The sequence below is a fragment of the Thamnophis elegans genome, chromosome 5, assembly GCF_009769535.1.
Source record: "Thamnophis elegans isolate rThaEle1 chromosome 5, rThaEle1.pri, whole genome shotgun sequence".
Lineage (NCBI taxonomy): Eukaryota > Metazoa > Chordata > Lepidosauria > Squamata > Colubridae > Thamnophis > Thamnophis elegans.
This window is the reverse complement of record NC_045545.1, coordinates 139061-154136: the sequence shown is the minus strand read 5'-3', so window position 1 is coordinate 154136 and position 15076 is coordinate 139061. Positions and strand designations below refer to the sequence as shown.

At 36.2% G+C, this 15076-nt stretch overlaps 1 protein-coding gene across 1 annotated transcript in view; it reads left to right on the top strand.

Annotated features, from left to right (window-relative positions):
- The window catches only part of LOC116508883 (potassium channel subfamily T member 2-like), a 127304-nt gene that overhangs the window by 70748 nt on the left and 41480 nt on the right, over positions 1-15076 (top strand). Inside the window, 1 exon segment of the mRNA XM_032217679.1 lies at positions 7689-7768. Within this exon segment, the coding sequence (XP_032073570.1) occupies positions 7689-7768 (80 nt within the window).

Sequence of the window (15076 nt, the reverse complement as noted above, 5' to 3'; positions counted from 1 at the left end):
CCTCCATCAATGCTTCATCTTCATTGTAGTGCTTGAAAGAGTATTAGAGCCAGCTCATGGGACATTATTCAGAGTGCAGAATTAGACTGCTATGGCCTCTTGATATGTTTCAGAATAAATGAACCCCCAAAACCTGGGATATTCTACAATATTCTGCATTTCCCTGTAGAAGTCATTGCTATATTGCTTTGACGGATTCCATCAGTTATAGTACTCTTTTTATAAGCATGCAATGCTTATCACTCAGTAGCATGTTCTCTGCATTTCAAATGTATCTATTGACCCAAAATATTCTTTTTCTTAATTGTTAGATTTTAGGTACTGTATACAATAGTTTAAATACCTTCCTAGTTGCAGAACATTATTGCCCTGAAAAAGCCAAGAGGTTTGCCCTAACAACCGTAATGGGGAGACTGAATGGGAACTAAGCTTTAAGATTTAGAGTCCATATAGTATCGTTTATCAGTTGATCTAAAGTCAATATCCATGCTTCTATCCATTTTTTTCATAACACCATCTTTTCCCCAATTTTTAAAATTGGGTTTTCCCCTAAAATCAATTTAGCATAAGAAAAAGGATCAGATCTTCCTTTACTAGACATTGCATCCCATAACTTTCTAATTGACAAATTGTTTCCAGAAATATTTGAGTTTTTGTCTATTTTGAGTCTAATACTGTCCATTCCACCAATGTACTATATATGTCTATTCCGAATTTGCCCATATTAGAAAATTGACAGAGTTTTGGCTTCCAGTATTTAATACTTAATTCCAGTGAAGCGTGTTCTAGGTTCAGATTTGGAAAACCAAATTCTCATTAATTCTTATTAATTGATAGTTCCATTTTCTGTAAAGACATTCTTGGAATCAAATAACCCCCTCTCAGAATATAAACCAATCTGGAAATAATATTAAGAAACTCTCTTTGTGAGTTAATAAACAGCATCTGATTTTGGAAACAAGTACTCAGAGTGGTGGAACTGATAGCAATAGCACTTAGACTTATATACCACTTTACAGTGCTTTACAGTCCTCTCTAAGCAGTTTTACAGAGTCAGCAAACTGCCCCCAACAATCTGGGTCCTCCTTTTACTGACCTTGGAAGAACAGAAGGCTGAGTCAACCTTGAGCCAGTGAGATTCGAACTGCCAAACTGCTGGCAGCAACAGTCAGCAGAAGTAGCCTTCGGTACTGCATTATAACCTCAGCATGATCATAGCATGATAAAGAGCATGCTTGGTAACGGTCGTGAAAAATCTTGTTGCTGCGATAGGGCTAATTAGTCTAAGTATTTTGATGTGATATTTGGTTCTATTGTAGTTAATAGCCTTAGGCTTAAGAGCGAAGCCCTATGAATTCAGAAGTATGCATTAAGGGTTCAGTTGGGATTAGTTTAAGAGTAAACATGTGCAATTAAGATTACTATGTAAATTGCCCTTTGGATGCCTTTCAAGGTAAACTATCCACCTGGTCAATGCACACAGCAAGGTGCAAAAGAGGCTAAAGGGAAAGAAACAGCGTCTGAGATCTAAGCCTTTTCAGATGCATAGTTGCAAAAGCTAATTTAAGTTTTCTTAAAGAAACACTGTAATGAATAGATGTATAAAGATGAATTTTTAACAGGCATCTTGTGTTGTGAAATGTTCTAATCTGCTAACTGTGAATCTAAGTTTTAATAGCAGGTCAGGTTAATTGATGAATGAAGTGTTGACAGGCTTGTATTTTTTTTAGTACCGCTTTACATCACTTTTGAAGTCTTTGAATTTAGGGTTGAAGGTTTTATCTATAATTTACTCATTGCTTTCATTCTGAATTTGGTTGCTGTCCAATTATTCTGAGCTTTTAAATTAACAATTCTAAAATTAACAATTCTAAATGTGACAAATTTTATTGATGTCTTCTTCAGAGAGAGACATAGTTTTATTAATTTCTTTTTATATTTTAGTTTGATTTTTCCATGACTAGGCTAAATTGCTAAAAGAAGTATTTTTATAATAGTTCTGTAAATCAAATAAGCTTTTCTTGCATTTGATTTTTAAAATCCCGAAACAATTCAGAAGACAGTAAGGATCTCCCTAACTTCACACAATCAGCTCTGTAGATTTTGAACAGCTAAGTGTGAGATAACTTGGATATACACAAATATTGGATTTGTGTATGAAATTGTGGATCGATCAGAATGCTGTTGCTGTGAGGATGAGGATGGTTACAAGTTGCTGTTCTGTACAGTTTCAATTAAAATCAAAACTCTTATTTATAAACAGATAACATGCAAATGCTTTTCCTTGAAACTGGGTTCACTTATATTCATAGTAGAGTTTCCCCAGTTTACATTTGTATTTTTTAAAAAAAATATAATTGTTCTAACAGGTGTAAACAGAAACCTGTTTAAAATATAAAAAAAGAGGAAAGAATTACATGAAAAACAACAAAAGAAAGAGCAGAAAAACAGAAAACTATTAATATATGTCATATATAAATCATGCATTACATGAAAATTAATAATTATTATCATACATTACAAAGTATTTTAAAACCTACGTCTCAGAAAAGCATCTTTAGTCATTTTTGATTAACAGATAAAATTGCTTTTTCAAAAAGTCATGCTTCTCTTGAATCCAATTCTTATTACCAAGAATATTACTACTTTTCAAATTTCTCTTAGCTACATCTCAAGACTGATACAACTATAACTTCTCAAAAATAATCAGTTTTCAAGTTTGGGGACATAATTTAAAATTAACATATTCAACACTGAACAAAATCCTCAAAATATATTTATGTACATTAAAATATTATTCCAAAGGATAGTAGTGATTCATAATGACCCCTCAAAATTTTTACATTACCCGTACTAACAGAGAAAATCTGGCATCCATTCTTTCAAACCCCTTCATAGTGTTCAATAAACTTAAAATTCAATATTTGCATGAACCAGTTTTAGTTTCAAATTCACTGACTCGTTTTAAAGATTTGCAGCTAGTGGTGTTCTTTAATTGGCTGCTCCAGTTCTTTAATCCATGAACCACAAATGCTCTTAATGTCAGCCTTAATATATTTCTTTTTCTTTTTTGGTTTATGATATAAAAAGGATGTGGTTTTTATTTCAGATATTGCTTCCATCAAGTGTATTAACAGCTCAGGTTTCTCAGAGAAAGCAAAAGCATCTGGTCCATACTGAGATATTAGAATATACTTAAATTGGTTATATCACCACTGTTGAGAATTAGGCAGAAAAATATCCATGTCAACTGAAGGAAAACCTGTCCTGATTACACCGTAAGTAAGGCACATACTGTATTCCAAATCCCACCCACAACTTCCATACAGGTAGTCATCTTTTATGACCTTAATTGGGACTGTCAGCTCCATCATTAAGCAAAGCTGTTGTTAAGCAATACATCAAAGGACCACCTTGTTTAGCAATTCTGACAATTCTGGCAGTTCCAGTTGTGGTCATTAAATATATAAAAGCGACGTAGAAAAATGACCAGTAGGTAATGCTGAGGAAAAGCCGTTGCCTACACAAATCCACCTATTTTCCTATGTAGTAATGGGAATATTAAGTAATATTGTCTAGACCAGGGATAGTCAACCTTTTTATACCTACCGCCCACTTTTGTATCCCTGTTAGTAGTAAAAATTTTCTAACCGCCCACCGGTTCCACAGTCATGGTGCTTTTTAAAGTAGGGAAGTAACTTTACTTTATAAAATTTATAAGGCAGAGTTACAGCAAACCCCCCATCGCCCACCATGAAAGCTGGAACGGCCACTAGTGGGCGGTAGGGACCAGGTTGACTACCACTGGGCTAGACCTTAGCTAAGCAAACTAGGATCTGATTAATACTTGGATCCCCACCAAGAAATCTTAAGATTGTATGATAGTCTGGTAAGTTAAGAATGTATTTATGTATGTCATTAGATCCAAATGTTATTTGACTCAAACGTTACTCTGGGTAGCTAGCATGCTGGAAGAAGGCAAAGGCAAACCGACTTTTCACAAGTTTCCATGAAATGGAAGGAAGGTGATTCTTGCACTTTACTGTGATTTGGGCTAAATGCACTTTTGGTTTAGTGCCCTATGTGAGCCCAGCCACTGATAGATTATTTAGCAACTCTGTGATTAAGCAACCGTGGCCCAGAATGACGCCTGAATCCTCTTTATTTCAATGATCACTATCACTCTCCCTTTTCTGTTTTTACTCTGTGTATTCCTTATATATATATATATATATATATAAGGCCCAATTATGGGAGGAAGCTAACAGCTTCCATTATCTGTCAATCGGCTTGTCACAAGAGTCCATCACGACAGAAACCCAATATTTTTACTGTTGCCTTTGTTATAGGCACAAATATAACACAATATACACCACATACACACACACACACACAAATACACACATATATATGTGTGTGTTTTTATTTGTGCTAATAAATAAATAAATAAATAATAAAATAATTATCAGCACAAATAAAAACACAAATATAACAAAAAGGCAACAGTAAAAATATTGGGTTTCTGTCGTGATGGACTCTTGTGACGAGCCGATTGACAGATGTTGGAAGCAATTAGCTTCCTCCCATAATTGGGGCTTACCAGGGGTTGTGACACACACACACACACACACACACGCACGCACACACACACACACACACGTATGTATGTATGTATGTATGTATGTATGTATGTATATATATATATATATATATATATATATATATATATATATATATATATATATATGTGTGTTATATTTATGCTGATAAATAAATAAAGGGAGTGACTTTAAGTATATATATATATATGCTGAACGGATACGAGAATGTTAAATGAGTTGTTGAAAGCCATAACGGAGACATGTCAATGTTTCTGGCAGCTTTGGTTGCTAAGGGATGAGAAGCAGCCAAAAAAAGGGGGGGTGAGGGGGGGCAGTATTAGGCAGTCAGCCCTCTCATCATGGGAGTTCATAAAACAGATATTAGCTCCTACACTCAACTCTCTTAATTAGCATTGAAGATCTTCTCTTACTGGCAAGACTCCTATTCTTTTATGTCACATGAATGCTATAATTTTTTGTTCCTGAAAATACAGGTATGTAGTTCAAAACCCTGTGAATAAAACAAAAGTACTGCTTCTCTTTGAAATGAAATTGCCAAAATCTGTGTACTTGTATGCTTTTATGCATTTGTTTAACATTTTCCTTAAAATGTTAAGTCCTTGGTAATGAAGGTGGGATGACATTAAACAAAGAGGGATTAAAATATTACTTTATCATCATGCTTAATCTAACATATGCAATACAACTGGAGCACTGGGGAACTTCCAGAGGACTGGAAAAGAGCTGATGTGGTTCCCATCTTCAAAAAAGGAGAGAAAAAAAATAGATCCAGGAAACCACAGACCTATCAGCCTGACCTCAATACCAGGAAAGATTCTGGAAAAGATAATCAAGCAACGAATTAGAGAGCACCTAGAAGTAAACAAAGTAATAGCCAACATGGGTTTGTCAAAAACAGATCCTGCCAGACTAATCTTATTGCATTCTTTGACAAAGTGACAAAATTGGTGGATCAGAGGAATGCCATCAATATAGTTTACTTGGACTTCAGTAAGGCATTTGATTAGGTAGAGCATAACCTACTACTAGATAAAGTAGTAGGTTATGATCTACCTACCAAGGATGTGGGTTGGACAGCATCACCACCAGCTGATCAACCGCACTCAACGTGTCGTCCTCAATGGAACTGCATCTACATGGAGGGAAGTATGCAGTGGGGGACCCCAAGGCTCTCTTTTGGGCCCAGGACTCTTCAACATCTTCATCAATGATTTGGGTGAGGGAATAAATGGGGAACTCATCAAATTTGCAGATGACACCAAGCTGGCAGGAATAGCCAACACTCCAAAAGACAGGCTCAAGATACAGAAGGATCTTGACAAACGTGAACATTGGGCACTCTCTAATAGAATGAAATTCAATGGTGAAAAGAGTCAGGTTCTACATTTAGGCAAGAAAAACGAAATGCACAGGTACAGTATAGGTGGTACCTTGCTCAACAGTAGTAACTGTGAAAGGGATCTTGGAGTCCTAGCGGACAACCATTTAAATAGGAGCCAGCCGTGGGCAGCAGCTGCCAAAAAAGCCAACACAGTTCTAGGCTGCATCAACAGAGGGATAGAATCAAGATCATGTGAAGTGTTAATACCACTTTATAATGCCTTGGTAAGGCCACACTTGGAATACTGTATTCAGTTTTGGTCGCGACGATGTAGAAAAGATGTGAAGACTCTAGAAAAAGTGCAGAGAAGAGCAACAAAGATGATTAGGGGACTGGAGATTAAAACTTATGAAGAACGGTTGCAGGAACTGGGCATGGCTAGTTTAATGAAAAGAAGGACTAGGGGAGACATGATAGCAGTCTTCCAATATCTCAGAGGTTGCCACAAAAAAGAGGGAGTCAAACTATTCTCCAAGGTACCTGAGGGTAGAACAAGAAGCAATGGGTGGAAACTAATCAAGGAGAGAAGTAACTTAGAACTGAGGAGAAATTTCCTGACAGAACAATGAATCAGTGGAACAGAAGTTGCCTCCAGAAGTTGTGAATGCCCCAAACACTGGAAGTCTTTAAGAAGATGTTGGATAGCCATTTGTGTGTATAAAGTTTCCTGCCTAGGCAGGGGGTTGGACTAGAAGACCTCCAAGGTCCCTTCCAACTCTGCTATTGTATTGTATTTCTACATTCAGGCTCTGTATAACTCGTACATTCAGTACAACTACCAGCCAAATTCAGAAACTAGTCCTTGAGTTTCAACTATTTATTTTGTGACTGTTTGAAGTTACAACATGGAAAAACGTGACTTATCATTACTGTTCACACTTATGACCGTTGTAGCAACCCCACAGTCACGTGATTAAAATTTGGGTGCTTGGTGGCTGGCATGTATTTACAGTGATTGCAGATCCTAGGCTCATGCGATCACCTTTTTCAACCTTCCCAGCCAGCTTCCAATGAGCAGAGTCAATGGGGGAGGATTTGCTTAATGACCACATGATTCACTTAATAACTGAAGTGATTTGCTTAACAACCATGGTAAAAGAAAGTTGTTAACTCAGGTACAACTCACTTAACAACTGCCTTGCTTAACAATGGGAATTCTGGTCCCAATTGTGTTTGTAAGTTGAAAACTCTTTGTATAGAGAGATCGACTGGCCCAAGGTTACCTAGCTGGCTTTGTAGCTAAAACAGAACTAGACCCCAGAACTGTCCTTGTTTCTAACTTAATGCCTTAACTACCACTGCTGTGCACCGATAATTTCTTTTCCTTTAATAAAAATTACAGTCCTCCAGTAACTTTTGAGAAGTCTGGAACACACCTCCAGGGTGTTCTTGTTTAATTGTGGCTCTTGAGACTCAGGTCCCCCAACTTGGTACTCTGAGCCATGGGGCTCATTGGCTGACCTGGCCTAGTCACTCGTAACCTATCTCATGTGGGGGTAACACTGTATGCGCGGGTACATTTGAAGAAAACCCCATGTAAATTGTCTTGAGCTTGGAAGGCAGAACAAAAAGCAATGATTACTGCATAAACAGTTAAATGCAAAAAGACACGGAGGCAATTTTTATGTGTTGCAATCTGTTTTAATTAGACTGATGTCTAATCATTTTGTCTGGTTATTTTTTAGAGTACAGATTGAATTCTACATGAACGACAACACCTTTAAAGAGAGGCTAAAACTATTTTTCATCAAAAACCAAAGATCAAGTAAGTATTTTATTCTTATTTCATCATGTGGGTAACAGAAATTCCTCCCAATAATTAGTGCCTGATAGCTGCATGAAATGGGTATATATTACATCTACTGGGATTTGTGAACACCTGGGAAATTCAGGGATCTGACAATCAAGTCTTTTGTTCTACCTGTTTCTCTTCAGAGCTTTATTTGAAGTCAAAGGGAATGGCCTACTGTACTGCAGATGTTGTACTGAGGCTGTCTTAGATCCAATTAATAGTACAATACTCTGTCCCACCTCTCAGATACAAATTTCCTTTCATTCTTTTCTTTTTAACCCTTTCTTTTCCTCTTCATGCTACTGACGTGATGCAGAAATACTACGTCCTGTCCCAAGAATGAGGGAGTACTTCATAGAAAGCTTAAATTCCCCTTTACCTGTTATTTTAGCTATATTATTTAGGTTATTTCTGCACAAAGGTGAATGCCAAACAAGGGTAGCTTTAAACCTAGTCCGCACTTTATTATTAAAGGGTATTTTCTCATCCATGTTGGTTGTTTTCAGGGGATTGTGATCATGTGAGGTGAAATATAAAGGCTTCCTCTGATGAATGTATTGGGAAGCTTGTACTACTGAAAATAAGTGATTTTGCTGCCAAATTTATATTATGGTTTTGGGGGTTTCTGATTGCCAGGACACAAGCCTACTTCCCTATTCAACAAAGCTTTAACACAGTAACCATAGTTTTAAAGAATGGTTTGGAGCTAAGTAGGATTGATATCAACTTTAATCTCTCTTAAAGCAAATTATAGCTTCCTTTGAAAATGAAGAGGATATATGGAGAAGAAAAGAGAAGAATAACTTTATAAGTGCAGCTGGTGGACTTTAACTTACAAAGGGGGGGGTGTTCAAGGAGTAGGCTGATGTACCACAGTTTCTCTTTTGATGCGTAATGTATAGTGTGAGCAAAAGATTTTGACCTATTTATTTAAACATTATCATAAGAGATGCCAGAATAGCAATAGCACTTAGACTTATATACTGCTTTACAGTGCTTTACAGCCCTTTCTAAGCGGTTTACATAGTCAGCATATCGCCCCAACAATTGGGGTCCTCATTTTACTCACCTCGGAAGGATGGGAGGCTGAGTCAACCTTGAAACTGGTGAGATGCAGTACTGCACTCTAACCACTACATCACTTTTAATGTAACTGTAATTAAACAAACATAGTCCAGATGTTCTCCAACTTTAAGTACTGTGACACATGAAAATGAAAGATGAATCTATGCAACCAACTTCATGAATAAATTAGTAACTTCATTGGGACCAAACAAAACAAAAAATCTGCTAAATTATATGTAACATTCACAACAGGCATATTTTTACAGGTATTACCTGAACAGGCTCTTATCACCCAACAGAAATACCTCTGTTTTGAGAGGTTAGGAATATAAAATAATGGTTGAAAATGATTAATACAATTTCACACAACTCTTTTATGGCCTTGTTGGACCAGGAGGAAGAGGAGGAGAAGGAAATAGAGCTGTGGGTATCGGCCTGAGAGTCCTGGAGAAAGTAATTCCAAGGCCAGTTGGATGCCAATAACTCCTCTGTGACAAGGGTAGATCCAACAAGCCCCCACAACTCCCTACTGACACTTGGACAGTCCCTCAGACACCCGGAGGGCAGAACTCTCAAAACATAGACTGATTGGCCAAATAGCAGGTCAGCAGATGGGTAGACGGCTTTTTAATAGAGCTTGGCTTAGTTTATTTAATGATCTCCCTCCCTGACTATAAAATCAACTTTTAAAAGTCTTAGTTTTCTCAAGTCATGCCGTACGTAGAACTCTGAATTCCACCTCACTCCATCTCTTGTTTTTTAAACCATGGTTTCCTTGATGGAGACCTGGTCTCAACCTGTGCCAAGCCTGTGACTCTCTTTATAATTGCCGTCTTCAAATATTAGTAAAAATGGCTTTTTTTTTCTTCTAGAGGTTTTGCCTCAGCTTTCCTATCTCTGACTGTAGCAGGTACCCAGCTTACTATTTTATTGGCTGGCATAGGGGAAAAAAAACATTGCTAGCTAGCATGCAGTTGGTGGCTTATTACTCAAATCGATCAACAGATTCTCAAAACCTGTCACTTCTGATGAATGACACTTCTTCCATTTTCCTGGATCAGCTTTTTTTTTTTTTAAGTTGTGCTTCCTGCTAAATCGTTAACTCCTTGGGCAGTCTCACTTGTTGCAATGTGGAAACTTCTTGCTTAGCATATTGTGGACGGGGTGAAGATAATCTACACAAGTATTTGGACTAGATCTATACTTAACCTGAACAAACTCACCTTTTAACTAGAGTTGTTAAATTAGGTATAGATGTCTGCCTCATATTGTAGTTAAAGCTCAACATGGTATGCATTGATTATAGTGTGTTAATGCAGGTGTAACACATAGAGGAAAGAACTGGTTGGCTGCAGACTGTAGTGTTATATATTATCAGGACTTTAAAACTTGAGATTGTATATATGGATTTCTTTTTCTATTTTGAAATCATTCCAGGCAAGGTCATTTGATTCCTCTGTGTTAGATATTTTGATCATATTTTCCTTCATTTTTCTTTACCTTTCTTGCAAAATTACATTAATATGAAACTTGGTTGACTTCTGCTCAACCAGGAAAATGTTTACTGAATTTTTTAGTGTTTAAAAAATGCTTGTTAATATTTTAGAAACTATTCAGACTAAGACATCATTTTAGGAATGTTGTTCAAGTTTTAAAATCTTTGGTTGTTTTTTCATAAATCTATTACTCTTTCAGTTAAATCTCTCGAGAATACTCTGATAGCTTATTATCAGCTTATGTAAAGTTTGATGTTCTAGAAAATGAAAAAAAAAATATGTTCATTGTCTTACCATTCAGAATTAATTTGCCCCAAAGAGTGAATTAATCCACATTGCGTAGGATTGATAGATCAGCCAAATGAGACCTATACATTGCACATTCTAGAAGATTGCATATACAATGTTCTTTTCTTTGTTTTTGGGACAGAATGAAGGCTTAGGCCTTCAGTTGGGGATTTTGTTCTGCATGAATAATATAGTTCTTTCAGGATTTGATTTTATTTTAGAATAAGAGTGACCTTGAATGCCCTAAGTAGAAATATTAGGTATAAATGGAAAATAAATAAATATTTAAGTGACTCATTTTAATGATCAGGTTTTCTTGATTTATGTGGCTTCATTTTTATATGATTACAGTATCTGCTAGTTTTCCCTTTTTTAAAAAAAATGTTATGACATCAATTGATGAAAAATCAAGATGGCAATCTTAATCAATTAATTTATCTTTTATAAAACAGAAACAGGTTGTAAGCTATAATTATCATTTTTTCCTTTTTCATGACAATAACATTGCTGAATAAAAGTATAATGGCAGCAAATGGAAATTTTTAGCTAATTAGAAAGAAGTGAAGGTTGATTAGACTAAATAACAAATGTCACTTTTTTCCGATGAAGGTTGATGGTGGATACTGTATGAGTATACATGCTGGATAGATGGCAAGTTACCGTATTTAGGGAAGAAAGTAAGAGAAAGGATGCGGTTAATCTGGTAAACAGTCCCTTTTCTTTCTCTTTTGCTAAATGCATCCAGAGGAAACATCTTTCCACACAGAGCACATGATGGACAGGTTGGACCTTTTGTCACTTTTTACCATAAATACTTGCTGAGGGCCCTGAACAAAACATAAAAGCAACTCTTTTATTTTCAAGCTACAATTATGATTTGCTATTCAGGATAACCAGGTGGACTGAATTTAATCCTTTAATAATATGTTGCATGCTTATACTTTTTTCTCTTCAGTAACTTTTAATTCTAATACTATTATATTGTAATGAGGATATTGTTTGTTTACAGTAAAAATAAATAGCATTCATCAGTCAGTTTTTTTCACTTGTATAGATTAAACAGATTAAGCAGTATACTGTTGTTTCATTTGCAAACCTATGCTTATGTGAATAATTTCCTTGATTGCAAGGGAATTTTTACTGATACATTTATTTTATTTACTTAAATCTGTAGCCAATCCATTCTCAAAATGTTGGCCAGCTACATTCTTCTGCTGTAGCCCTTTAAATGTCACATTATAATAAGTTTTAGGATTTACCTTTAATAAAAAAAAAACCTGAAATGGAAATACACTTTAAGCATTGATACCCTGTAATTCAACAAATATTGAAAACATCTAATAAAGGTAAAATAATGTATATTGAAAAAAGATAAATATAAGACCAATAAAATGTGATGCTTAATACTATTTGCTTTCTTTTTGGTCTGGTTGATTTCTTTAGGATATGTTTTATGCCGAATTATGTTATCATTTTTTTTATCAATTTGTAATTTTGTATTTTTTGTCTTTTAAATGTTGGTTGCTCTGAGCAATATCACGTAGGAGAAAACATGCATATTTGGTATGTAAATGAAGTTCTTCAGTTAGATCTGCTTCAAAATTTTCACAATTAGATTTCAAATATATGGTCATGCTGACTTTAAAATTTCAAGTGCCGAACAAATTAGACACAAAAGAATGAAGGATTGCTGTGTCCTTTCTCCCTGCCCCCAGCTATATTTAGTCAAACTAACATGAGCTGAGCTATTTTGGAAGGATTTGGGGTGGATCAAGGCAATCAATATAGTCTACAGTGAAACATTTCTCAAAATGGAACTTAAAATTATGCCAGCCCTGTGACAGAGGAAAAAGACAGCTGTCTTTTTGGACTGCCAAGAAATATGGGAACCCAGCATAAATAGAGATGAATATTCCTACAGAATGGCAAATATGAATGAGTGAGTCAGAACTCAAAGCCAATAGTCACAACTACCACTGGTTATCTGCTATCTCAAAAATACCCACCCCTCCATCTTAATTATCTTGTATCTTTTAACTAGCACTCCTCAGTATTATATCACGTTTGCTTAAAAGCAAAATGAATAATCTACCACTAGGTTATGATCTGTTGCTCTTGAATAAGTTCCTAATTTGTGTATTATACTTGATACGGTAATTTGATGTAATTCATGATCTATCCTGCAATTGAACCCTTATAAACATAATCTTTAAAGCCACTACCTAAATATTTCCACTGAAACATTTGGTACATTATTTTCTTATTTATAAACATATAATCTTATTAATCACACAAAATGATAAAGCAGTTAAAATACAAATGCAATAAAGAGCCACAAAATTACACAAGCCTCTATAATAGACAATAGAATTCAAAATCTACCCAAAAGAGTAGCTTCAGCTACAACATATTATAATGATTTAATCAGAAAGTAATTTAATCAGAAAGAAGCTAGGCTTGTGTAGGGATGGAATCCTTGAAACTATGCCTGCAATTGTCACTGTCAGCAGCCTATACAGAAGATCACTTACAGGTGAAACTTGAAAAATATCGTGCAAAAGTTCATTTATTCCAGTAATTCAACTTAAATGTGAAACTAATATATGAGACAAGACTCATTATATGCAAAGCAAGATAGTTCAAGCCGTGATTTGTCATAATTGTGATGATTATGGCGTACAGCTCATGAAAACCCCAAACCCACCATCTCAGAATAATTAGAATATTACATGCAATCAGTAAAACAAGGATTGTACATAGAACAATATCGGACCTCTGAAAAGTATAAGCATGCATATGTACTCAGTACTTGGTTTGGGCCCCTTTTGCAGCAATTGCTGCCTCAATGCGATTTGGCATGGAAGCTATCAGCCTGTGGCACTGCTGAGGTGTTATGGAAGACCAGGATGCTTCAATAGCGGCCTTCAGCTCTTCTGCATTGTTCAGTCTCAGGTCTCTCATCTTTCTCTTGGCAATGCCCCATAGATTCTCTATGGGGTTCAGGTCAGGCGAGTTTGCTGGCCAATCAAGCACAGTAATCCCACAGTCATTGAACCAGGTTTTGGTGCTTTTGGCAGTGTGGGCAGCTGGGAAATGAAGTCAGCATCCCCATAAAGCTCGTCTGCGGAAGGAAGCATGAAGTGCTCCAAAACCTCCTGGTAGACGGATGCGTTGTCCCTGGTCTTAATGAAGCACAGTGGTCCAAAGTCCTGTTGTTCAGGGGTCCAAAGAAGTCCTCTTTTCTGATGAGAGCAACTTTTGCCAAAAGCACCAAAACCTGGTTCAATGACCGTGGGATTACTGTGCTTGATTGGCCTCTCCATTCTTCCTCCATACTCTGGGTCCTTGGTCTCCAAATGAGATGCAAAAGCATGTAATATTCTAATTTTCTGAGATGGTGGATTTGGGGTTTTCATGAGCTGTAGGCCATAATCATCATAATTATGACAAATCATGGCTTGAACTATCTTGCTTTGCATGTAATGAGTCTTATCTCATATATTAGTTTCACCTTTTAAGTTGCATTACTGAAATAAATGAACTTTTGGACAATATCCTAATTTTTTGAGTTTCACCTGTAGTTAATTATAATTAAAGCCCTTTTCTTTTAGTATAGGTCAGGAGTGCCAAATTTGCGGTGTCACAGTAGCGTCGGGTGATGTATCGGGACTTTTCCCCCTTCGTGTGAGCTTTCATTACAGTTGGTTTTGATTCACTGAAATTCTCCCACTACTTTTCTGTTTTCATTTTCCTACTCCATTCATTAAACTACTCCTCAGAGCTCACTTAAGAGAAGGGGACACAGGGGAACAATTATTTCAGTTGCCCAGGTCATTGCATGGAGTAAAAACAAATGTATGTCAAAAAGAGTTTAGAATAAGAAATGTCTTAAGAACATCTTTGGAAAGCTGTAAACTCTCCCTTGGGGAGTACCATCCAAATTGCCTTCCTCAACCTCAGCTTTGTACAGGGGAAGTATAAACCTCAATAGGAAATGCTTAAGGATTTGCATTTTATTGATTTGGGGTAGTCTGTTTAGTTTCCTTTTTGAATTCATGCAATTATTAACTCTGATATTTTAGTAAAAAGCAACATCACTGGGCCCAAAGATGCTTTTCAAAAGGCAACAGTGCTGTCTTGTTTTTTCTCTCTCTTAAAAACGTCCTACTTCCCATCTGAGAAGCTTCTTGGATGAGAAGCAGAACATTTTCAAGGGGGTGGGGAAACAAAGTCAGTTTGCCTTTTGAAAAGTATCTTTGGGACAACCATGACTTGAATGATTGAGAATCTCCACAGGGAACAAAACTGTAAGTGAATTGGAAGCATATGGAATTATCATCAGGCCTGACTAAAACCCACTGTGCTTGTTTCCCTTGGGTCCTTCTGAGAGCGGGTGACTGTTAGTCAAACTTAATACAGATTGTCTTTTTTT